Source organism: Apostichopus japonicus, chromosome 21, assembly GCF_037975245.1.
Source record: "Apostichopus japonicus isolate 1M-3 chromosome 21, ASM3797524v1, whole genome shotgun sequence".
In the NCBI taxonomy this organism is placed as follows: domain Eukaryota; kingdom Metazoa; phylum Echinodermata; class Holothuroidea; order Aspidochirotida; family Stichopodidae; genus Apostichopus; species Apostichopus japonicus.
Window position 1 is genome coordinate 1999143 of NC_092581.1, and position 27685 is coordinate 2026827.

The following is a 27685-nucleotide window of genomic DNA, read 5'->3' on the forward strand; positions in this document are numbered from 1 at the left end:
ACGTATTAATTCGAATATATACACGTATTAATTCGAATATATACACGTATTAAATAAAATAAATATGGGGATTAAATCCAATATATGCACGGATTAATTAGAGTTACACGAAAAAAAAAAACATTTCCGCTCTTGCTGTGTACATATGCCAACGATAAATGTTTTGGCGGGCTCGCGAGATCGCTTCAAAAAGCGAAACTTTACACATGTAGGATATAACACATATATTCGAATTAATACGCGTATATATTCGAATTAATACGCGTATATATTCGAATTAATACGCGGATATATTATGCAGTGTTTGTCCCACATGGCTTGCCATATTCGTGGACACGAATGCAATGTTGAATGTCATCCAAATATATCCTGACGAATTTATAAGATGGTTAAAGAACATATTTTGGGTATAGTTATATTACAACTGACAAAAGAATTGAACATGAATGAGCATTCCAGAACAGCTTGAGAAATAATCTAGTTCTATAAACATATCAACACATATCAAAACTCAACGGTTGCTTCACAACTTTTTTGGTTCGTTGAAATTGACCTTGATTTTTTGACTTTGTCTTCTAGTGGGTTCCTAGAGTTAACATTTTGTTTGTTCTTTCTCGGTCGTAAAAGTCGAGACACGGGCGCAAATAGAAATGTTTACTTATAGTTTACTTAAACACAAGGTCAAGAAGGGTGAAGGCTCCTCAAACTGGGTCATGGGAACAGCAGGAATCACATCCTCAAACTGCCTGAATAAATTACAAAGTGAATATATGGATTATGGATACACCTGCAAATCGCAACACTCTTTACCATGATCACAGCTATTTGGTGGCTAACTTCGCGCCCACTTAATACATCAACTCCAGTTTCATTTGCTGGCTGAATAGAACAACTTGATCTACAATTTGCTTCGCTCCCGTAGGCGGGCGGGGGGGGGGTGGTGGTCTAAAAAGCCGATATTTGGAGACATATTTGGAGACAGAAAGCGTACATATTGTCATTTACATAAAGAGCCCAAATTTCGACATAAATAGTCCAACTTTCGAGATTTGTTCAAAATAAAAAAATTCATCAAATTTTGAAATGGAAAGCTGAAAAAGTATTTTATTAAACAGATTTGTTACTTCGATGATCCTCTCTATAAATGGTACATATTTTCGGTCAAGTATGTACAACCGTGCCTAACATTCTCTTTAACAAACAACATCAACAACCATATCTTATTACGTCACTGCGTCGAGGTTACTGTTTCCTGATCAAGTCCCGCTTGTGTGTTTTAATGTGGACGTTTGCAAGTTTGAATTACATTAACTACACTGTCATTAGCATACATTCTATGCACAATATCCAGGACTGTGTTTTAGTCAGTATTAAATTGGAATTTGTATTTTAATTTATAATCTGTGGGTTTGTGGAGGAAAACACTTGCCGACGAAAATAATAAAGCTGATTTAAAGGAGGGTGGCTGTGTGTGTGTATGTGTGGGGGGGGTGGGGTGGGGGAGAACTGATGACTGCAGAATACAATAGGTTTAACACTTGTACAGAGTAAAAGGACCAAGCAACCTGCTCTCAGAGATGACAGACAAACTTCCTGAAAATTTGATCCAACTATACCATTTATGATTAGTTTCAATTTATTTATAGCAATAAGTATTAAATGTCACGTTGGTTGGGGTGATGTTTAGCATGCTACATGACACCAATACAGAGAGTGGTACCGGCAATACGTTCTTCGGATGAATAAATGATAGAACCCTGAACATACGAGCTAACAGCCTGACAAGATTTAGTAAACTAGAGTCAGTAATATCTACAATTAGAAGCGACCTAGAATGCATGATCAGTGGAATTTTAATATAGTCTCCCCCCCCCCCCCTCCTTACACACAACTCACATCATCATCATCAGTCCATATGTTGTTGTTTTTTAAAATCCTTTAAGATACATGTATACTTTTATATTAATTTTCAAGCTGCGTCCATTTTATTTTTCATAGTCATATTTTAAGGGATTTTGTCATTTTGTTACTTTAATTTACTTAAAACTCACTTTTTTCTTTTTAGGAATTTCACTGTAAATCTATATTATTTTTAAAATCATTCCTTTGTTTATATATATATATTTTATATTAATATTTAAGCTGTGTCAATTTTATTCTTCATATTCATATTTTAAGGGTTTTGTCATTTTGTTGTCATTGTAAAGCGCTCTTGAACATGCTTAAGCATGAAAAGGGCGCTATATAAATTTGGTAAAATAATAATAATATGGATTACATCATCGATAACTGCAACTTTATCCAGCAGCAGAAACTCATAGAAGCAATTGTAAACATTTGATTTAGACCATTTTCTCTTCTTTTTTTGAAGAAAACTTCAGTTAAAACAACTTCGCACACAAGTAGAGTACAGTGTGAGCTTTGCAACTATTTTAGAAGACGAAAACGCGTCGCGCGCACGACCACACACACAGACAAATGTTATCTGTTGGACCACACTTTAGCAGACAACCATTCTTGGTCACCTTGACAACTAGCTACTTCTAGTTTGCCCTATGCCATCACTAATGTAAGAAGACTGAATTTCGATACTTTACTCAAAATGACTGAAACAATTGTCATATTTATCCAATAATTTATCCAATAATTGAAACAAAATCAATGCAAAACATGATTGAAAATAAAAATCAATGCGCATGTGTAGTTCGGTATATTTCATTACTTCTGTACACAAGGGGCTGAAAAGAAAAACACATATTTTCAAAAAGTAGCAGTTACTTTAGTGTATTTGTATGAAAAGTGAAGGTAATCCGCCATTTGAAAACCTATTATCCTTGCAGCATCAAGCAAATACATAATCTAGAGTTTAGTAATATCCCAGCAGTTTCAAAGGTTATGCAATTACTACATCGACATTGCAATGAACCTTAAAGTTCAGATATTCCTACTGGAAAGGGGGAAAAAATTGTTCATTTAACATGATCTTGGCCTTTTCATAATTGTAGCATTTACATATAAATAACACCAACAAAAGTTTCTTTAAAAATATTCAACAATACGAAATTCTGCGACATAACTACACGTGTTTTCTAAACACGTGTTGCTGTTTTGAAATGGCAGGGATGGTATTCTTGATGTAGCCTCACTTGCATTATTTTAACACATTTTGAAAATATGATCACACACTTATTGTGTGAGCGTTGCTTAGAAAAATTTCCTTTTGCCTGCATGATAAAGACTTCCTTTGAAAGATTAAACTATGCCACTATCCTACTAGAATACATTTAACCTCACATCTCCTCACAGAGGGAGGAGAACAAGTTAAAAAAAAATTGGAAATGACAAAGTTACCTCCCAAACACTAATGCTATCAAAGATAAATGACAACAATTACTAATATATAGGCCCCCCCCCCAAAAAAAAGCAAAAACAAAAAATTCCCGACAATAAAAGCGACATCTAAGTGCCTTGGTGCATCAGCTCTGGTTATAGGATTTTTTCCCCTTTATATCTTACAAAGAAATATAATTGCAATGACCTGAAAGGTTTTTCAAAAGCGAATGAGCTTCGTCATCTGATATATAAAACAAGCCACTTTTAATAAACACACACAGGAATAAAAGTTGTAAAAAAAAAGAAAGAAAAAATTCCATTATAAAACAAAAATGGACGAATGAAAAACAAAACACAAAAAAAAACCACAATGAAATAAGGACCCTGAAAAACATGGAATATTAATATTAGCATTATCCTGATTCCTCGCCAGTCAACATGAAAATTGGCTTCCCTCCCCTTGGTCTGAGTAATAAAAAAATAACTTCGCACCAGTTTAAAGATCTACCAAACTGTGTACAACAATGATATATGAACGGATATTATTTTCGAGCTTGAGGGAGCATCAGCAGATGAATTAAAGCATCTGACCTTTGCTTCACCGACACATTATCAGAGAGACCCTAGAGTCACCCCCACCTCCCCCCCCCCATAGATGTTTGTCGGAGCAATTATTACTGAAACACCCCACTTTACAATTCCTTGTTTTCAAAAGATGCGGTTCACTTAGCGACATGGCTATCTCCCGCAAAAGGTGAGCATGGAACTGTTATCGACTGTAATGGTACTTCAACACGACAAGACCCCCTAGTAAATTAGGGGGGGGTGGGTAAAATTTCTATGGGAGGAATTGTAGAGTAGAAAACTTGACAAATGTGGCTACAAAATGGTCAAAAATTTAAAAAAAGAAAAGAAAAAAGATAGTACCCTATGAGTTTTAGAGCTAACATTTAATATTTATATGATTTAATAACAAACTATGGCTATGTGGATATGGGAGTGTTACCCTCATCCCCCTCCCCTCCCCTCCCATCCTTTCCCACCCTCCCCTCATTCCCGGACTCATTGCTTCGCAATGTTTGCTAGCACTGGTACAGGTTTCTCTGTGACTATGATAAGTAGACTCATCGGTAGGTATAAAATAAAGAAGGAATATCTAATAAAACAAAAGTTAGCTCTCTTCGTAGACATATTTCAGAGTCGACGTTAATTATTAAACTTAATAAAGTTTAACTTTTTTTTCACTCAAAGCATTTGTTAGAAGTATTATACATACATATACATATATACGCTCAGTTTTTACCCTGAGGGAAAACTCTCCTAATATTTCCAATTCTGCTCAAGATGAAAACTATAGCTAGAAAAACAGTAGATGATTTACATATGTATTGCATAGCTATCTGAACGTATTGACTCACATATATACTCATACAAAACAAAGATACAAAACAGCATATTAGAAAAAAAAGGACTTCCATTTTGCTAAATATTTCGGTGATAGATACAAAACGACTGCAGCATTAAGTTTTGAAAAAAAGGGTTATTACATCATTCTATACTTTCAGAGGTCATCATAATCAGTGGCGTAGGAAGTTACTTTTGAGTGGGGGGGCTGAAGACTGATGGCCGGCCTGGGGGAGGGGTCTAAGGGGAGGGGGTGCCCCCTCCCCTTTGGATTCTTTTGCATTTCCAGGTGGCCTCAGATGCAATTTGGTGCAATATAGCACACTTCAACACCCACTCCATTTTGTAAACTTAATTTTGTATTTTCACCTGGCCTTAGATGCAATTTGGTGCTCCAAATGAGATTTTTTTTCTCATTTGGAAATGAAAAAGGGGTTTTTTGACTTGCGAAGTGGGGGGGGGGGCGGAATGATACTTCCGCCCCTCCACATTTTTCACTGGGGGGGGGGCTGGCGCCCCCCAGCCCCCGGTTCCTACGCCCTTGATCATAATAATAACCCAGCCTCAACGCCTGCCTAATTCTGAAAGCAAAAACATTTGCTATTAATATTTCTCCCATATATTTACAACCGAGTTTTCAACAAGTCGACTTTGTCGAGGAGTAAACCTAACTTTAATGGTAGCACTCGCTACGGCTGCAACGACCAAATCTTCTTTTTTTATATCTAGTAACCTCTGTGTTGAATACCCATTGGTTAGGGAGACGTTTAACCATGTGCTTGCCACAATAATACACAAATACCGGTTATAATTAAATCAAGCTATTAATAAGGTTTTATGATTTCATTAAAGCTACAACTATACACTCTACTAAGGAACCCTAAAAGTGTCTAAATAATTGAATTTTTCTTTTAAAAAGTCTTGGGAAATTGGAATGCCTTTTGAAGGTAAAACAAAATGAGATTTATAGCCTCTGCTTTTGAAGAGAACACTTTTTTGTTAATGTATAAAGCATAAATTGAAACCCTTTTTTTCTTTGATATTCAGGTATAAAAAATAACTTTTTTTTTGTTTTCGTATGTCATGAGCATGTGTTTTTTTTTTTCTTTTGGCAAAATTTTATTTTTTAAAGGTGATCAGAAAACGCTAGGAAGACTACCATATAACCGATTAAATATTTCTTGAAGTGTTATCAAGCAAATTATGACGATTATGATTTATGGGATATTGAAAAATATTACGAAAATATTCCGTTTCTATTTCTGTCATGTAATGTTCAGATTCAAAACTGGCCATTGTTAAATATTAATATTGACTAAGTCACTGGTTAATGGGAGCCAATATTTCACTATACTGATACTGAACTCATATTAACAACTATGAGGGCAAAATCTGATGGCCCCCGTAGGAAGCCCTGCACAAAGTGTGTGAACGAGCAATCCGGACACATAATGGCACTTTACAATGAGAAGAACCTGTTGAACGTTCTCCCGATGTTTCCTGTTTTTATTTTGTTAACAGCTCTTGACTATATCAAGCTATCTTTAATCTAGTTATTATAAATATCTCTTTCTTCCGGGTGGCGAGTTTCTACATGGACGAACTTGGTATGCAAGGTTTTTTTTCCCAACCCTGCTGAAAAACTTTTGTAAAAGTACATCAATCACAGAAAACTGACGGACGAATTTAAAAAAAAAACAAGTTTTGAAAGGCCACAGACTTTTTCTCCAATCTTTTCTTCTTAAAAAGATTCAATAATTCCTGGAGGGAAAAGTGAATGGCCGTACTTGGTAGTTGTTTTTTTGTGGCTAAATACAATCATGTTTATACTTCTGCGCTGCATAGTATAAATCGTATCGTGAAAAAAAGTACAATTATACAATTTTTTTTTGTAACTATTAAATATGCAGTAAAAGTCAACCTCTCACAGTTCCTTGCCCATATATGACATCTTAGCCCCTTTTTCCCAAGCTATCCCTTTGCCACCAGAGTGAACTGGTTAATTAAAATGAAACTAGAGTAAACAATGGAGGGATCATGTTTAACATCCTACATCCAATCCCAGAAAGACAAATGGTTGCATTTAAATGGCATTTCTCTTTGTCAAGGACAAAAACTCTTCAAACCACAACCACCCACCCCCCACCCTCCCCACCCAGAAGGCTATGTCAAATACTAGTCAATGCCCTAAACAATATTTCAATTGTTGCCCAGTGTTTACAAAGTGTGTATAATGTTTAGATACCGTTCATATGCTTATATCTATAAAGTGAAAGGCATTGAGTAGACATTTGATGTAGGAATATTGTTAAGTCTTTTGGGGGGGAAAAAAAGTTAAGCAAACATCAACCTTCTGTTTTGTCTTTTACATTTAAATTTGCAAATTGGTGACTTACTTCAAAAATCTGACTTTATACTCCAATTTAAAGAAAACAAACAAAAACAATATATCACTACTAAATAGTACACCTTTGTTCTCAGATACCCAAACTTTCCACAGGAAAGTAGTATTTTTTTGGGCTGCCCACAAAAAAAAACAGCTGCTACGTTAATACAGATTATAAAGTTACCTACGAAAAAGAGTGGACCCTGTTCTTCCGAAACAATGAGAAAAGTGGCTTATTTCTCTTTTTAATGGACTTTTTTTCTGCCTCCCGCCCTGCATAAATGCTCTTAGCTACAGACGTTTATTAAAGAATAAAAGAATAAAGAAATAAGAAAGAAAAAATATATATATATCATACTAATCGAAGCAATGAGAGAAATAAACATACTGAAAAAATGTGTCTTTTAAAAAATCCCTGAAGTAGTTTTCCTCTTTATTACTTGCGTAACAATGGACATTTTAAAACTCGATCCACACGGCACAAAATATTACACAAGTCACGAAAACTATGGACTTGAACACGAGGTATATATGGCTCTAGGACGTTGAGTTTTGTCGCGCCGAAGAAACATTGAAAAGGGGCAGTTCAAAGGGCTCGCCGTACTGCCTCTGTGAGTGGACGGGGGGAAGAAGATCCCTCCACTGAATTAAAAGTTGGTAATTCTTGCACCACGGGTGGCGATGGTTCTTTCAAAACATTCCACGTAATATAAAGTGGTGATGACAGATTTTGCATCACAAAATTTACATCAGTTCTTTTAGAAGAGACAAGAGAAAAGCAAAGCATTTCTCTCAAAAAAATACTGCCCGGTCTGGGTCCTTTAACTACATCGCTATGACAACGAACCAGACCAGGCACTGGTAAGTGAAGAAAAAAAAATTGCAAAAAAAAAGTACAGGCAGTAAACTATTTTTTACACACTGCTGTCTAATACTACAGAATCACAAAACTTGATATCACAAAGATACAAAAAACCAGAAAACGAAAAATTTCAAAAACAGTAAAATCCCCTTCCAACTGAATACCAGCTATAATGTCAAAGGTTATATACAAGTGCAACCTCTCAGGTTGCCATAGAAACCACCAGCCTATGCATAAAAATAGCAGAGTACAGTCTGCTCCCTAATACATCTACGATGTCCTACCAAACTTGAATCAAAGATTTTTTGTGAAACGCTTGAAAACTCAGCAGTAAGAGTTTAATGATATCAATACACAATCCACCTATCTTACTACCAGAAGTTTTTAGTTGAACTGAATTTTTCATTCATTCCAACAACTAAAAAAGAAGCTCTAAAAGAGAAGTAAAACATTTCTCATTATTTTAAAACTTTTAGCCAGATAACATTAAAGGAAATGAAATTTCAGGTTCGAGTCAGGAGGCTCGCAATGCTCGAGAATATTGTATATCATCTGCACGAAACTTGCATCAGACGTTGCTTTGACTGATTTCATCTGAGTTGTATAACGTGAAGAAAGCAAAAGACATCGATTGATGGAGTTTCCAGGAGGACAAACACTAACGTTTGAAAGCAATGAAAATGCAGCTTGGAGGATGTCTGCATTTCGACCAACATAATGGAAGAAAACAGACGAAGACATGGAACTTGATTTCTTTCTGATCCACTCTGAGGGAGCTTGACTTGTACTCTGTGTAAAACAACATGAAAGAGAAAAGATGAGGGTTTTACATATAGGATGACCAAAATGAAAACACTGAGATTTTCGTTGAATGTTCTTCGAAAACCTCTCAAAATGAAGACAAGTCAACAGTTTTGAACTCTGACCTTTCGCTCTTGTGGAATACTACCGTTCTTGTGTACGGAAAGATTCATTTATGTCTTTTTGCACTTGTATAGGCGACATGATCATCTTCCATATAAGAGCATTTCTCGCTATGCGATATGGGAATGAATAAGTCTCCGATACCAACATCAAAGAACATCTCGGGTCACGTAATTGTTTTCGAATGAAATCTTTTTAGTGGCATTCCCAGGTATTGCCTTCTCAGCGTTCACGACCGATTCAGAATTTGCAAACCAAATTTGAGAAATGTTTTTTTTTTAACCATAGTCTTTGGAGCTTGGTAATCAATTTTCCCTCAGACCTACTCAAGTAATTCCTGACAAAAAGACGGCCCCAATGATCAAACCGAGGCACCCTTGGAATATTTGTCAGCAAATGTAGCTTTTTTGGGGGGGGGTTTACTCTGTAGGTATTATATTCACGTGTTAAAGACCAACTGGAAAACTTCCAAAATATTTATGGTGTCATCTATGATTTTGAAATCAAACTATTAAACCACTACATTGTCATGGACAATTTTCAAGGTTTCAAAATCTTTTCTAAGCCAACATAAATATCTGCTTTGAAAAGATTCCCCACAGTTTGATAACACAACTGAGTAATGGCTTTAATAGATAACCTTGTGGATAAAAGAAAATCCGAAACTCACTGGGGGAGGGGTGTGGTGTAGGGTGGGGTGTAGGGTGGGGGAGGGGTGTAGGGGAGTGTTCTACAAGCTGAACAGAGACACATTTTGACAGACTCTTGTACCTTCTCATTCTTGTAAGAGAGAGAGAGAGCGAATAATAAAAAAAATAATCTAATTAGCAGTGTATGACATGAAGTGCTTTAGTATAGCTGAATAGACCTGAGGCATGGGGTACCCCCACTCAAGAAAAAAGTATGAAAACCAGGCACAATATGCTCCTCCACCTCCCCAAGATTGTCTTCAAAACAGTTACAGCCGGTTGCAGGTTTCACTTTGTTAAACAACGCATCAAAGGTTACTCAACTCAAAAATCTCTTTTTGAGGTTAGAATTTTTTGGAGTAAGCTCGACGTGAATATTTTACTCTGTGAGATGTGAACTGGCTATAGATTCTTGACTATGAAAATGTGTCTCCTCCCATCTCGGTCGAGATCCTAACGATCTCTCACATCTCGTTTACCTGAACAAATTTTCCGCAATCTAGGCCTTCTCTTCCAGATCGTAGTCATCCATCCCATTCTGTCTGTTCTCTTTCTGTTGCTTCCTTCCGCAACTCCAGCTACAAAAGGAACAAAATATGAAATGAAAAAAAGTCAAAGACGATCTATATGTTTTTTATGAAGGCCGCAGTGAGGGGTGGGGCAGGGGGGGTAAGGGGGGGATTATGCTCTGATTTTATAAGAGCTTAGATGGCTGAATCAGAACAATCTGTACCACCAAAACAAAGTCAGATGTAGCGCTAAGAAGGAGTCATTTTAGTTTTCTAGAGGGATCTGTTGGAATTCTCATTGACCCAGTCCAAACAAAACAAAACAAAATACCAGAACATTATGAATGGGCTTGTACATGCTGAAAATACAGAATAAAAAAATAATAAAATTCAAATTTCTGTAATACTAACATAAAATCATCTATTTATAAAGCCTAGAGCAAATTAATTGGTGTAGAATCATGAAAACTGTGCTGGATTGAATCTCATACGAAACTACTCCCATCAGGATTATTTGTAAAAGCATTTCACTTTGAAATGGTCGCTTTTCTGTTAAAGAATTGGGCGTAAAATTTGGTTTTGCTGAAAATAAATTACTATAGATAAATAACACAATATGATAAATGGCTGGAACTGATCATTTAGTAGAGCCATAGGGCTTGCTTTTTGACCCATAGGACTAAAGTCACTGGTTTAATAAATTCATTCCCAAGCACACACACAACCCCCCCCCCACAAAAAAAAAAAAAATGTGTCTGGTACATACAATTTTTGTCACATTCATTTCTTAGGCAATTTTCAAGTTGACCACAGCTCTGCTGCATTTTATTCCACTTTCTTTTTGCGATGGTATAACCCAATCAGAGGGAACATTCAAATTTTATCCTCACATTTGTAAATCACACTGTAAAGTCTTGTTACACACTCTACACATTCCAAACAATTTTGTTGTTGATGAAACAATTGTGTAGTAACGATCGCACAATCACGATGATGTACATTTTTGGGACAAAAATGTTTGGTCCATTCTCAGAGACGGGGGGAATAAACAGTTCAGACAAAACCCTTCTGTGTTTGTTTACAAAACACTCCGTTCATAATCGTTTATGTTGTGGTATGTATCTTTCGTGGTCACTATGCCTACTGTCTTTACCCAATGTACATCTCTCTCCTCCACCTCCCTCCGCAGCAGAGAGAGCGAGGTTGGAAGGATGGTGCCTTCGAGTAGCCTACCACTTCCCACGAGTAGCCCACTTTCTCTTTCAACTTTCAATATTACGAATCACCTGCTATGTCAGGTATTCGCTCGCACAAGAGCCCAGACTTATATTCTGACCATTGTTTTGAAAAACACGGGACGTGGCGATGCTATTGTCATTTACATATATGGTAATTTAAATTTCTTACAAGCCATAGATGGCCTCCCCTTCCTCGATCGTCTCCGGCAGGCTGGTGTCCTGAGTCTCCGGGAGCAGCAGGATGAGGAGGCCAGCGAGGACCGAGCAGCCGCTGAAGATGAAGAGGGGCAGACGGTCGTAGTACTCTCCCAGCAACAGGATCATCGGACATATGATCGCTGCCACCCTGGCTGCAGCAGAACAGAAACCAATGCCGGCACTCCTGAAATAACAGCGAGAGGAAAGAAAATTATACGTCAGTGCGTGCTTCATATTTAAATTGATACATTGTGTGTGTGGTTTAACATACAGGTCATTCAAGAATAACTCCTGTGCAAATAACAGCGAGAGGAAAACAAATTAAACGTCAGTGCGTGTTTCGTATTTAACGTCGTGGATTTAACTTGATACATTGTCCAGTATCCTCTTTAGTAGTAGACTCTGTGGGCATGATGAAATGAAACTGTGTGTGTGGTTTAACAACATACAGTTCATTCAAGAATAACTCCTGTGCAATTAACAGCGAGAGGAAAACAAATTAAACGTCAGTGCGTGTTTCGTATTTAACGTCGTGGATTTAACTTGATACATTGTCCAGTATACTCTTTAGTAGACTGTGTGAGCATGATAAAATGAAACTGTGTGTGGTTTAACAACATACAGGTCATTCAAGAATAACTCCTGTGCAAATAACAGTGGAAGGAACATATATATCAGTGCGTGCTTCGTATTTAACGTCGTGTATTTAACTTGATACATCGTTGAGTATACTCTTTAGTAGACTGTGTGAGAATGATAAAATGAAACTGTGTGTGTGGTTTAACAACATACAGGTCATTGAAGAATAACTCCTGTGCAATTTACAGCGGGAGTAAAGGCAAATTATACATCAGTGCCTGCTTCGTATTTAACGTCGTGTATTTAACTTGATACATTGTCCAGTATACTCTTTAGTAGACTGTGTGAGCATGATAAAAATGAAACTGTGTGTGTGGTTTAACAACATACGGGTCATTCAAGAATAATGGGGAAATCGTCCCTGATTGAACACAAAATGTGGCTTAGCTGTAGCATGGTATGGAATAAAATAGCATGATTTGGTTTATACACACACAGGACACCAGCATCTTGTATCGAGACTGCTGGGACATCACATGGATTAATGAAATTAAAACAAAACGTGATTACATACACAGGACACCCATGTTCCTAGCATGCTGTGGCACAGTACGTAATAAACTGAAAGAGTTTGTGATTACACACTATAGGAAGGACACTTTGATTCCATAATGGAGAGGCATGATTCAAAAGACTGCTGGTTCAAGAATGTAACAAAAAGGACACAATGTTTCCAGAATGATAGAAACTATGGTTCACATTAACAAAAAAAAAAAATGTGATTACACATGCAGGACACGATATTTCATTCTGTAATGTAGCACGGTAGAGATTGCAGAATGACATAACATCTGAGAGAAACTGCAAGAAGGGAACTCCCCCAAAGACAGATTTGTCAACAAAAAGCTGAGTTCCTCTTTTTCGGTGTTTGTTGAATCCTTACCTGAGAGGAGTGGGGAACACTTCGGCTGCGTACACGTAGATGAGGGCAAACGACGCAGAGATGGCAAACTTTCCCGCCATCGCAATGGCAAGACGTAGACCACCGTAGGCTAAAAAGAGAGAACCAAAAAATAAATCTGATTGTGTTTTAACGTTTAAAAATGAGCAAAGAAGTCGTCAGTTTTGCTTTTAATGTGATATAAATTTATGTAAAAAGTCAAAACAGACCCTATCCATCCTGCTACTGACTGACTTTATAGTTAGAGTCGTTTTAAATACTATCGCGAACATACAAAATCATATTTTAAATTTTGTGATATTTTGTCAAATGCATACTGGCAACAGTTGAATGGATGATGTCATCATCAAGGCACTTTAACTGAAAATGTGCTTGTTTTTTGTGCTTTGTAATTTTTCAAATCATTTTAATCCACAAAAGGAAAAGAATGTATTTACAAAAAGGATAAACATTTGGATAAAATTCCAAGTACAGAGAACCCGGACAGCTGTGCAAATAATTCCAATCCTAATCATGTTTCAAGGACAAATTGACCAGACGATCATTTTAACCTAAGTAAAGGTTCTGCAGAGCATTTGCGAGAAGACATCACAGACCCCCACCACCCATCCCCCCCCCACTGTGATCCAAATTCCTGCAGTAGTTGAAGGTTCAGCCAGTCAAGCTAGGTTGCAATCAATCAACCGTATCTCGTGTTTTGGGACAAGATATAGAAATGGAGTTTTTCAACTAGCAGCTTGGAATACTTTTCGCTTCAATAAAAGTTGAAACTTGCTCCTCCTCATCAGAAAAATCCTTTGACCTTCATAGAATCAGTTAAGTAATTTCTTAAAAAAACTGTTGGAAGAGGGGGTTGATTGTCGATGTGGAGTGGTTGGGGGGGGCAGTGGAAGTTCCCCCCACATTTACATAATTTCATACCCTCTATCAATACAAAACTTGCCCTGTGGGGGATACTATACAATCTGAATTGGATGCGCATGACTAACCGCCCACCTGACGACCACCAAAGCTAATATTTGGTGGTCTGAACAGCAATTTGGTCCTCTCAGACGACTCGATGACTATTCAATAATCTGCCCTTGGTTGCAATATCTATTTGTTGTTACACTCACGTAGGAACATGGTGATGAAGCATGCGATTCCTCCTAAGATTTCAAAGCCGCTGGTGGTGAAGCGTCTACCGAGCGGGGTGTACAGAAGGAACAGGCACGCGAGGTAGGCAGGAAGTTCCACGGCGGCCGAAACGAAGAACGCTATGTAGTTGTCCACCCCCATGTCGTTGGTGCTCAGAGACAGGCCGTAGTACACCATGCTGTTCACACCCCTTGGAAAGCAACAGAGTATTAAACTGATTAGACATTGCAATACAGCATAGCATTTATATTTATAAACTGACCGACTGAGTGAGTGTGCAAGAATATTGGAATTAAAAGGTCGGGAAATTATCAAACACCACCGTTGTCTGGATTTGGTTGACAATGTCACTGGGATTTGGTTGACAATGTCTTTGGGGACTTGGTTCACAATGTCATTGGGGACTTGGTTACCAGCATCATTAGGACTTGGATGCCATTGTTGTTGGGACTTGGTTGACAATGTTCTTGGGACTTGGTTGCCAATGTCACTGGCAATTTGTTGCCACTGTCGATGGCACTTGGTTGTCATTCCCATGGTTGCCATTGCTGGTGGCTTCCAGCGCAGTAAGTTTCCACATATATCATGAAAACGTAGCCATGTTACATATTGAAAGGTACTTAGGGAAATGATTCTTCCGTTACAAAATTTACTTTTCATTTTTGGGAAGAATTCATTAAGTTATAACCACATGACCCAACAAATTTTGTAACATTTTTTTTTTTAATGATTATTTGAAATATGTAATAAATAAATATCAGACAAACATAACTACAAGAAGATGAATGCTAGGCTGGCTAGCAAGATAAAAAAAAAACAAAGCAATGGATAGATTTTCTCACCAGTTAAACATGAGGTTGAGGGTCTTACATCTCAGGTTAGGAGTGAGGAATAGTGAGATAGGAGTCACCTTGACCTTGGAACCGTCCTCCTGTATGAAGATCAAGGACGAGACGAAAAAAGAGTTTCAGATGCGAGCTTTGCACATTTTTTCTTTCTTTCTTTTTATCGGACAAGAAGAGAAGATTAAAAATTAAAAAAGGGTGGAGAATTCTTAAAGCTGGCTTGCATAGGTGTTTTCAGATGGTGTTTTGTGAGAACATTTCATGAAACATCAAAATAAGGACGTTGAATGGAACGGAAAACGGAACAGAAACGCTTAAAACTGAAAATGGAACATACAATAGATACTGTGAATGATATGTGTATATATTTGAAAATGATTTGGTTTGATTGATTGAAAAAATTGATTGATCAGTCATATGATCAATCAATTATAGTATCACATATATCATTTAAATTGGTGATTTTCAAGAACAAAATTTTTCCCCATTTTTTTTTTTTAATTCTCCCCCCCCCCAATTTTTTTTATCCTCCCTCAATTTTTTTTGGTCTCCCCCATTATTTTTTTTGGTCTCCCCTGGTTTGCTTATTTTATACTCCCAATTCAAAACACCTGAAAGGCCAGCTATGAGAACCAATTAATTACAGGCTCACCTGTGAGGATCCGACTTTACCTGAAGGAACAATTTTGCACATTTGATGTTCGAAAGAGTTTTCTTTTGTCGATGGAAGTTCCTTGAAGGTAACCAAACTAACCAGAGACAGAGAAACTCACTGAGAAATACACTTATCTTTCAAGAATCGAACCAAAACTTTAACCAGCTTCTGCACACTAGGAATAAACATTGCCACGTAGAAAAAAATTGTCATATTAATCAAATGGGAATCTCTAATTATCTGGAAAATGTTCTAAACACCCCCCCCCCCCCTCCCACAAAACAAACAGAGATACCAAAGTAAGTGTCTGACTAACTACAAAGACAAGATACTTGGGTTTGAAAATGACACATACTGTAGAAAACCTGAATAATTCACTTTTAACAAGCTCTAGGTAGATCTATAGCATAATAGTACTCCTTTTCCAAAGATGAAAAAAAAGAAGAAATATCTTAACAAGCAACTGAGCAACACCGACCTGGGATCTCACCTATCCTGAAAACAACTAAACAACTCAGCTGGTTCTGTCCAATGTTTAAGATGCACAACAACAATCAAAATCTACAGTAAATGAGACAAAATGAGTCCTAGGACAGTACGCATAGGATTATCTAAATATTACAGACACAAATGAAAAAACAGTCACCTTAAATATCCAGAAGATTACAAAGACCAGAGTAACCCTGCAATCTATGCTACCTTGAACTCAAAAAGAAACCTCCAGCTCGTCAAAATGGCACAAGATTCTCGTATTATCTGGCATCATCACAAAAGACATATGTTAGAACTGATTTGTGGCTACTTACAAAAGGCAGAAACACTTCACAATCATATCTGAGGTTGTCCCTTCCAGTTTTACCACAAGTTTATCATTTTGCTTTTCCTTTTTTTGGCTTAGAGAATCCATGTGAAAATACACATTCAAGATGTTGTTTCAGTGACAACATCTTTGTTTTGTAATTTGCAACGAGGTTTTTCGTCTCTCTCAGAGACTCCGTTTTGACCAATACTTAAAACATCATAATTAATCTCAAACGACATAGCTACCCAGTACCTAGATGCTCTTATGACTTTGCCAGACATTTTAACTAAAATTGTAGCTATAAGGAAACATTCACAGTGGGATCCTCGATCCACTTTAGGCCCCCAACTTTTTTTTGGAGGGTTCGCTGAAAAATATTGGAGAATTGCCCCCCCAAAAATGAAAGATATAATATGGTTCCTGTTTGTTTCAGAACTAAAACCATCAAATTACCTATTTCCCCCAAATTTCCTATTTCCCATGTCCTAGAAAGAACGTCTTTCCACAGGAAGAGATTGGTACTTAAAACAACATTTTGGAGTGCCTTTGTGTTTCACGGATATCAGATTTCTCTCAACATTTGGGAAGCTGAAGTGGCCTTGAGAGCAACATACGAGACATTTGATCTTTTTGAGGAAATTCTAAAGCTATGCCAAAACTCTGTCGGTTAAAGAATGATATTTTATCCTCAAACAAATTGACGACCGGACAACGACCGAATATCGAGACTATCGCATGCCTTAAAAGATACGACCTATCGATCCTAGACTCACATGATACTCCATCAACATTTGAAAACTCCATCGAATACAACAAATGCACTCGGCTCCTTGTCAACGGTGTCGTCACCCGTCAAAAAAAAAGCCCTTTGTGACCTTTTCTGCCCAAAATGCAGCAGCGGAGGCGCGGAAAAAACAACACGGGTCCATGCTGTTCCCGGAAGGTTGAACGCCACAAATGACAGACCCCCTCTAAAACAGAACGCCATCACAAGTTAACATACCGGGATTTAAAGGTCTCCTCGGGACATCTCAAGAAATAACGCTGAACTCCGCCCCCGGGTCAGGTTTATGATGGACATCCACGTCGACGACAAGGGTCTGCAAACTCTTTAGCTGGTTAAATCTCCACTTTCATCGTCCATGATACAAAAATTAACTCTTTTCCAGCCCAAAAAATTTCAAAAGCTTTTTACGGTCTTACAATCGGCGGAGATTTTGAGACAGACATTGCAACAGTCCCATGGGAGGTCATTTTTTTTTGGGGGGGGGGGGGGGGGGAAAGTATGTCCAAAGTAGTTTTACTTTGAAAATATGAGCATTTTTGATGATGATCTTTCGGTGGAGAAGAGTTAATTTCTCTACCAACAAAAACACAAGAAAACTTTAATACTGCTTTTTTATCCAAACGGGTGAAAAACCACAAGGGCTTGGGAACATCAAAAGGTGGAAACACACTGTACTCCTCCTTCCTTGCCGGCTCGAAGAAATGTGATGCGATGATGACAGGTGGCGTCTCAACACACCCCTTGTGATCCAAACATTTGTCTGCAAGAGTTCCTGGTTTGCACAACTATATCTTCATGATCCGAGTATTTCAGACAACATTTGCTTGGAAAAACAACTTTTTATGAAACTAAAACTCTCAACGCACGTCAATCGAATCTGGAAATTTGATTTCCATCAAGAATGGAAATGCACCAACAACAGAGGGAGATTTAAAGATACAAGAAGATGTGACGACAAAAACTGCAAATACAGTAGCAATTCATCGCCCCCCCCCCATTTTTTCTTGTTGGTTTTTTTTTCCCTTCTAATTTTTGGGATGTGAAGATATGATATTGACTGACATGAGTTGCATAATTCTAGGATAAAAGTCACTTAATACAAGGAAATCAAAATTGCGGACAGTTATGTTGGTGCCACCGTACTAAGATGACCAACAATATTGATCCTCTCCATCCCTCCTGCTTTATAAGGGTTCCAATTCCAAGACATCCATCTGGAATATCCAATTGTGACTGCGGGGCAACGGTGGCCGTAAAGTCATCTCTCCCCTTCATAAGGTCTTAAGAGGTCATGAAACATCTGAAGATATTCGTTGGTCAACAAAGCATGAATCTATTGACTAGGGATGACTTCATCATTCCAATACTAATTTTTTTTGTCTTTTTTTTTTTTTTGTCCTCTCTTGGTTTTACTTTTTTTTTCTGATATGCATTTTTTTCCCCGAAAAATTTGGAGGATAAGACATTAGGTTGCACGGATGACCCTGGAAAGTACGGACATCCTGCGTCAACAGGTGACGAGCTAGAGTTGACCAACAAACTGTTGCTAAGGTGACTATGACCATTGACCTCAAGGTCATCATCAGCAGTTCAAAACACCCAAAGCACACCATGTGACCCACATACCACCGCAGTTTTTTCGAGTTGTTCCATGAAGTTCGGTGGCAGTTTCCCGGTGGTTTTGTTGACTTTGGCAGCGTATCTAATGATGACCTCCGCCTCTGAATATTTTCCTTTGGTGATCAGCCATCGGGCGGACTCTTGGACGATTCTGCATTGGGAGTGCAAAGAGAATTCACCGTAAAATAGATGCAAGGAAATGGTTCTTAAGTCTACAGAGGGGGGGGGGGATGGTTTTAAACAACTACCTTAAACTCTCTACTTCAGCCACATCTGTATAGCATCACTGAGACACATTGTCGCAGTAATGAGAATTGGAAACATTCCAATTTCTGGAAGCATTCTACATTTACGTAACAAGCTAAACAATCAACTCATTCGGGTTCTGCTCGAGATCATTAAACGCAAAGAGATATACGTTTTAGTAACCAAGGCAACCAGCCGCTCTTCAATGCAAAACAATGTTAATTGCACTTGGGTTTTAGCCACACTAGCAGAGAAAATACATAGCGACTGCGTTTAATCAAATTTTAGGGCCTGCGTCTATGGTCGTTTTTGAAAGATATGACCCAACATCACAGATTGGTATTTCAAATTATTTACGACTAGGCAAGACCACAGATTTTCATTGAAGTAATGGATTGAAAATATCTCACTGATGGCTGTTAATCTTAGGAATGAAAAACTTGAAGATAAAACGAAACAGAAGAAAATAACATATACATGTTTTCGGCTTACGATCTAAGAAGCCATTAGCTCATAGCTCTTTACAGTTTTGTTTAACAATTTTCCTAGACAGTTTATCGTAGATCATCCACTAATAAAAGTGAGTGTAGTGTAAACATCTCCTTAAATGACCTATTCATTTTCTCTTTTAGACAATTTTGTTTTACTCCCAAGTTGCAATATGGGAGTCATATGCATGGAACTCATTTATCAAACCATGCACTACCATTGCTAATATGACTAAATTTTGACCACGCTAAGAGATAACCACTCACACTAACGATGATATCTAACGATGATAATTAATTACAAATCAACCAATTAGTCTGTTATGTAACTTTCATTTTTTGGTCCTGCAAAGTTGATGTAAATGAATTTTGTTTCATTCAGGATTCTTTTAAGTCTGTTTACACGTACAACGTCTACCAGACACTATTTTCGGATACCTTTTCCTTCCCTCGATTCATAGCTGCTTCACATGCCAATTCAAAATGCAGTTGCTATTGAGAGTATGTTGTGATGTCGAATTACAACCCCTCACTGTTACCACCGATAACCTTTATGCCTTTTTTTTGCACAAGCAACAGCACAAAACTGTCCCAGACTTCTCTTTTTTTATCAATTTTGTTTACATTTTGAGATTTCCTTATGTTTCATCTGCTGCCCTGGTAGAGAATTCCACCGTTTATTCGACTCCCCATCTAGATAATGAGACTCCTCATGGCATGATTACAACCACGGTCTTAAATAATCAAGCCGATGCCGTCGTCCTCTACGGCCACTGGCTGATGAAAGGATGACGTGTACACCCCTCCCCCCCCCCTGCAGACGGACCATAATTCAAGTAAATACCAATGGTGCATCCAATTAATGGACAGAGATAGATGGCAGAGGGTGGAACTTTCTTAGAGGTATAATTGAAAAGTACTCCACTGAAAGTAATTTCAAGATGCCAATGATGGAGACGGGCAGCAGATCGGCAGAAGAATAATTTACCGTTGGAGGTCCCGTTTTAGATTGAAACAGCTCTTAAATTAAGAAAACCCAGCTATAGACTGCCAATTAGTACAGCCTCCCTGTATCTATTGAAAACCATGTGTTGTTCAATTTGCTTCCCTCTTTTTCTCTCTCATGCAGTCGGTAGAAGAGCAGAATCCACACGGAGCCTTGCACCTGCTTAGATGCGGGTAATTAACGATAGGCTACGTGATGATTGAGAAGGCACAGAATGGCTGGTGTCAGATTACAAAGAGTTAGTCAATATCGTTAGAAATAGCTTTGCCACCAGTGCGATACAATAATTCTACATGGTTTGGGTTACCCTTCTCTACAAAGTCATAATAAATCCAAGAAGCTCATACTGTTACAAAAAAATTTGCGTATAAATTATGTAAACATTCACTTCCCAGCAAAATTGGAGGGTACCAACATTTGAAACCATTTTATAGCTATAGCTAAAAATGTCCGAGCAATTCGGGCAAAGATCATTCTAATGTGACAACTTTCATTTTATGATGAAAACAACCAGGATGAATGCACAGTAGGTCGATATATATAATACTCACGGAATGAGGAGCAAGAATAAGAAGGTCGGGGCTGATCCAACCGCTTGCAAGACTCGCCAGTCTCGGATAAAATACGCCAAAACGCTAAGCATGATATAACCAGACGCGAAGTACAATTCAATGACGATCCCGGCAACGGCACGATAAGTTGGACCCACCAATTCCGTTCCTGTGCGTTGTTAAAAGGCATTGTTAGAATTTGACCATCACTAATAACCACCTTTCTATAACAAACTTCTATAACAAAATGATCTTTTTTCAAACTTTTTGAAAGAGATTTCCTAACTCTAACTCAAAAACAAAGGAAGAGTTAACTTACCTTGTGAAATGTAAAAGTTTCATTTTTAAAAATTTTTTTTAAACAGCTCAATTATCTTTTGTGGTGATTCTGGCAAAATGTGTACACCTTTTAATACTTTCACCCTTTAATGGCTCTGGCAAGCTCATTCAATCTATATTAATAATAATTCTTTAAAATTCTTTAAAATGACATCCCTGTTTTCTTCTTTCTTTCTTTATTTCCCTTCATTTTCACTTTCTTTCCCTCGTTTATATAAGTTTAATTAGACGGTTACCGTAAAGAAGCACTTTCCCTCTTTATAATAAAGTGCTGCACATCTCCACGTTGTCATTGCACTAATGCTGTAGTAACAGGAACTGTACGACGTTAATTTAAATTATAAGCAGGATAATCAAACGACATGCCTACGTACCTTCTCGCAGACACTTTTGACATCAGGTTTTCTGTCAATGTGTCATTAAATTAGGGAATATTGCTACATTAGCAAATAGATTTAGGGGAAAATAAATATGCCCATTAAAGATGACTAAAGCACTATGCCTTGAGGCGGTTAATAATCAATCCTGTAATGAAGAGGGTGTTGGTACCACACGATTTCAGTACGTAGTGCACTGTTTCCCATAGGAAAATTATGAACATTCACGATTACGGCAGACAAATGATTTTTTCCCGCTGTGCAAATCAGAATGTTTGTCCAGGCAAGCGTTTGATAAATTTTAAGTCTCATTTCTTTTTCTATTTGCAGTAAGCATACTGTTTATCTCTGGTTGAATTAATTAATTAATTAAAATAGTGACAGATCTATACTTAATGACTTGATTTGGTCTGACTTGATCACACATTTGTTTTTAATCCTTCAATTCTAGCTATTAGGCAAGAGCTGTGAAAAGAAATCTGGGAAAAGCTGCCCAAATGTCTGTCGCTAAAATGATGACCTTTGACATTCTAACCTCACACAGAGAACTGTCAAGATACTGTACACCATCATACATAGAAACATATTTCTGAACTTCAATACTTTTATGTGACACCTCCCTGTTTTCATTTCAAGGCAGCCTTTCATGGTACATCAAAACTGGTAAAAAAATTTCCAATCGCACTTTTTTACGCTAAATCCCAATGGCAGTCCAGTTCACAAAATCAACCCATCCACAAAACGTATACATTTAAACTTTTAAAGAATTTCTGAATTTGTTCTGTATATGTGGTTTAATGAAAAGTATTTTAGCAACATTTTGTTCATGCAAAGAAAGATATCAGAATCAAATAGAATCAGTAGCTTCAGTCATCAATGGTCTTGTGTTAAGTTTGGTGAAAATATCTACGAGATATTTAATATATTCGTTGTCCTCTTGTAGTTTGGGCAACACCTGAAAACTTTGTATTTTCAGAAGATAAATTTTTCCCCCCCGACCATACTCAAGAAGATGCTTCTCCTGTATAGGCTAAAGAATATTAATATTTTCTGCACTGCTGTTTGCTTTCAAATCTAACATACTGCTTTAAATTTCCTATCGAAATGCTCGATAGCAATTTAGAAACTAAAGAAAAAAGCTGTTTTCATTGACTGCAGGGAATGCCAGTTCACAAGTTAAAAAAAAGTTTTTGGCTGAACCTTTTCGGATGATTAACAAGAAGAGAGGACGACCAAAAATTTCATCAATAACTCCCTCTGGTTGGATCAAACAGCACAAACAAACAGCTGTTTGCCAGGAAATGGCCAGAGGATTAGATGTAGTTCAAAAGTGGGTCATCTTACTGACAGGATGGATATCACAACCCCCCCCCGCCCCCCTTGACAGGATGTAAACACCTAATACATGTGAATAGTGAACAAAACAGCCACGATTATATATGTAGGTTTGTAGTCTAAATGGGAAACAACTGTAATCTTGACATTTCCCCCCCCCCCCCCCCGCATTGCCATAGTAACGGATCCATACTGATGCTTTCATAGCACGTACTGTATTCATAAGAGTCACTCTCCCAGTATAAAACAAAGTTGCTTCTAGTGTTACAATGTTGTACACCGTAAACAGTCGATTCAACAGATTTATGTGAACACTATCTTGTACAACAAACGACAAATATCACTAGTAAACAGTAAACCTTAGAAATGATAGTTTTCGAGACAGCATGCTAATTAATCTGACATTTAGGTCTGTTCAAACCATGCACAGAAACAACCTGACACACACACAAAGCACTTCAGTTGTGTAAACACTGTCCCTGATAATGTCATACAGTAACTATTTATGACCAGTAATTACTTTTGAAGTGAACTAGCTATTCATCAATTGGATTTCATGCAACCACCCCTAGCCAACCCCCCCTCCCCAACAAACCCCATCCTCACTTCCTCTCCACAATCATACAGTAAACACCCCTTCCATCACCACATGTGGACATTTATACCATATCAACAAATCAGAAAATACATGTCTTATTGTCAGGAATCATTAGTTTCTTCTTCAGGAATCATAAGTTCCTTCTTCAGGAATCATATGTTTCTTTTTGTGGTTTTTAATTATTAGCTTTTTTGCAAGTCAATGTATACAGTAAGTTAGAAGTTTCTCAAATTTAAGCAGATTTGGATCATTTTCTTTCAGTTTCTGAGGTACTGTATATTAACATCGTTTTCCAATGCACTTTAGAGCAATTCTGCTTCTTTTTTTACGATCTACACATCTTTGTCATTTCAGCTGTACTATATTAAACAGATGTGATAAAGGGAGTGTATTTAGAAAACAGAGGGTAAAAGAATTACAAATACAAGGGACTAGTTGGAAACAAAGGGTCAAACAATGAAGTATATATATATATATATATATATATATATATATATATATCACAACTTTAATACTCAATGTAAAAACTTGTGTCAATTTGTGATCAAAGATTGAGAGATTTGTTATAAATTTTGTGGGATTTGATGGATGCTCTCATTTTTGCCCCCCCCCCCCCCCAGTACAGCATAATTACAAATAAAGACTATCATATAATCTCCCTGGCTTTTTGGTCACAGAACTTTGTTTGTTTCTGCACATCCTCTGTGTGTGGGTGTATGTGTGTGTATCTTTACCCTCATAATATCATATGTACATGCTCTATGTCACAAAATGTCTGCTTTATGTAATGATAATAACTTGATGGACTAGTTATGGACCTCTGTTGTAACATGCTGAGAGCGGAAATAGATCTCATAAGGCGAGAAGGAATGCCACTTCTTGATAGGAAAAGCCCACAAGATGTTGACATCTGATCATACAACAAACCTATGACAAAGGCAAGTTCAAAAGTTCCCATGTTGCCGATAGCAACCCAAAATCTGCATATGAGGTAGGACCAGTAGTTAGGCGCAAAAGCATTCAACAGGCTGGAAACGCCAAGAATGGTTAAGGTGATGAAGAATGTCTTGTACCGTCCAAATCTGTGGAGAGATTAAGAAGACCATAATTTGAAAATGTATTTGAGAAGTTGCAGAAATATATAACTATAATCTGATAATTTGTAAAATGTTGAAGAAAAGAGCTATAGTACATCATAAGTGAACAATACTAAAATGTTATATTTTTTTTCCTCTTTTTTTTAAATTTGCTTAAACCAGACAGAGAGCCAGACATTGACATGACTGTGAACTCTTCTTGGGGGGGGGGGGGGGAGGGGCGGTAATGTCTTGCTGTCAATTTTAAAGGAATGAGGTACAAGTGAAGTGCCTGGATTGTCAGCCTCTCTTCTCCACATGCAGTCTCCAAAATAATCATAAGGTTAATGCAGCCATATCACAATTCTACCGAGAGTTTCGGTGTAAGAAAATAGTCCAGACAAAGTCTTCTTCAAGAGCCAGATATCACTGTGGGGCTAGTGACATAAGATGGTTGAAGGAGGCACAGACCCAACTATCATGCTTAATCCATGTATACTGTACATGATAAAGATTGACCGAAACACGCTGAGTGAATGCTTGCTCCATTTGAGAGAATATCCTTAATTAAAAGACTTGCCCGAGGGCTGTCATTTTACTACATTCATGGTTCCCACATAGACTCTTAAACAATTGATATTCAAGCTTATTTCACGGCCAAAAAAATGATATATTATTATTTGCACACAACTTAAACAGTTTCGTGTACATGTCTTAAACACCCTGTTGCTGGTGTGAATAAACGTAGGTAGTTATCAAAATTGAATAATAAGAGGAGACGACTTTTTTTCCTCACTTTTTCGAGACTAAAAAATTCCAAATTCTAGGACTTTCAAGACTGATGTAAATAAAAAGAGGTTCTTTCCTCTTCCCTACTTTTTCCTCAACTTTCCTGACAGCTTGGAAACCATGAAACCTGTAATGTGATAGTCACTGTACTGCAGTAGGATCAGCAACCTTTTTCTAAATTATTATTATTATTTTTGCTTTACATATTTTTCGAGGTAGAATGTTAACACTGGATACCGTTGACACCAAACACAATGTGATTAATACTATCAAAGTCATGGTAAGAGCTAACCCCCCCCTTCCCCTTCCCCCCCATTATTTATCTATGCTGGGAAAGAAGGGGCAGGAGAAGTAACTCCTGCACAGTTGTGCCCGAATTACCTCCCTCCCCAACGACCTATCGGGGCAAGCTCTGTAAGAGCGTCCATTGTAACGGCATACGTAGTTTGTTCTGTATGTGTTCTGGCCTGTGGGTGCCCAGAAATTGGCAGTAATATAATTTCCAAAATGAATTCATCAACAGTCAGGTTTGGACACTGCCAGCCTCTGGGGACAAGTTCATTGAAAGAAGTTTTCAGGAAAGTAGGATCGATCGAAAGGAATGAAAAATGTTAAAAAAGCTGACATTCCTTAGGGTATTTTACGATTAATGATTCTTTGATTATTAACTAACATACCACCGATCCATACTTTTCTGTATAAATACAGTGCTCAGTTAGATCCAGCCATTATAGTGTAGTGCAGTCCATCCTAAATAACGTACAAGAATGGAATTGGTGTTTACAACAGCTACAGTAGACTGAGTAGAGTACTATGCTTTAGCAATCGCATTTTTTGAAATCCCTAAACCGGGAAATAAGCTAGAGTTCAAATTTTGCGACATTGCAGCTTTGAAGGTTTTGAACTTTGTCTCAGATACTGTGCATTTTAACCTACTATGGTTCCTCCTGTGTGCAAATACCGATATGGACTCGGACAGTACAGCAACTTGACCACATAACTGTAAGGCATTTCGCGATACAGTACCAGATCATAAATTATTCCCCGAAAAACATGATGTTTATCATGGGAATAAAATGCAAAGTGTTGAACATTAATGGGCACATCATGTGTTCTATAAGGAAATATTGTCGATAGACAGGCTTCTAACGTGTGCGTTGCGACTAGAAGGCTTTGTCTTTATAACTACACATGGGGAGGCATCACATGTCCATACTACAAACATTTGTTGGGCCATTAGTGAAGAACACATGTTTTTTTACTGGAAAACATATTTGTCGTCACCATCCTGGAGTGCAATGTTGTTTAAAGCAGATTACTAGAATCGACTGAACAGTGACAAAAATCTTTGGCCGCAGCTTTTATCCGGGATTAATAAAACTGAAATCATTCACCACATTTCCTACTTCCAATAGATATGTGATATTATACATATTTTCAATCTTCACAAACAGAATAACAACCAAGAGTCATTGTAGTTCCCCCGGAGAGTTCCTGTACGAATACTTGGAAAGACGTCACTTGAAGCAATGAGTGCCATAACTTTTAATTCTGTACATAATAAATGCTTTACTAGATCATACTGCCATACAAACAAATGCAAACAAACCAAACAAAGAAAAGAATAGATCTACCAGTGGGTTGCTCGACAATGAGAATCGTTCAACTATAAAATAAACAAGTTTATGAATGATCTCTGGTTACCCCCCCACCCCCCACCTTCTAAAAGATTTAAAGTGCTAAAATAAGTTATGAAAGGCAAACTTTCCTAGAAATATTGATAAATCCCATTGCATTATTCAAACTAGACCTTTACATTGTCCCATAGGGAGAATCACCATGGTTCACTTGCACAGACAATATAGGGAAGGTCTGAAAATACATACACCCAAAATGCATCCACCCAAAACATTCGCCCAATGCCTCCACCCAATACGTCCACCTCTGGCCT

General features: G+C 37.6%; 1 protein-coding gene across 1 annotated transcript in view; it reads right to left on the minus strand.

Moving 5' to 3' along the window:
- Positions 1-6531: 6531 nt before the first annotated feature.
- The window catches only part of LOC139962899 (organic cation transporter protein-like), a 55576-nt gene continuing 34422 nt past the window's right edge, over positions 6532-27685 (minus strand). The window contains exons 4-12 of the mRNA XM_071963290.1: positions 24797-24951; positions 21221-21389; positions 18936-19080; positions 15063-15151; positions 14199-14410; positions 13066-13174; positions 11515-11727; positions 10078-10176; positions 6532-8774 (exon numbers count right to left, since the gene is read on the minus strand). Coding sequence (XP_071819391.1) covers positions 10098-10176; positions 11515-11727; positions 13066-13174; positions 14199-14410; positions 15063-15151; positions 18936-19080; positions 21221-21389; positions 24797-24951 — 1171 coding nt within the window. The 3' untranslated portion in view covers positions 6532-8774; positions 10078-10097. The remainder of the gene's footprint in view (positions 8775-10077; positions 10177-11514; positions 11728-13065; positions 13175-14198; positions 14411-15062; positions 15152-18935; positions 19081-21220; positions 21390-24796; positions 24952-27685) is intronic.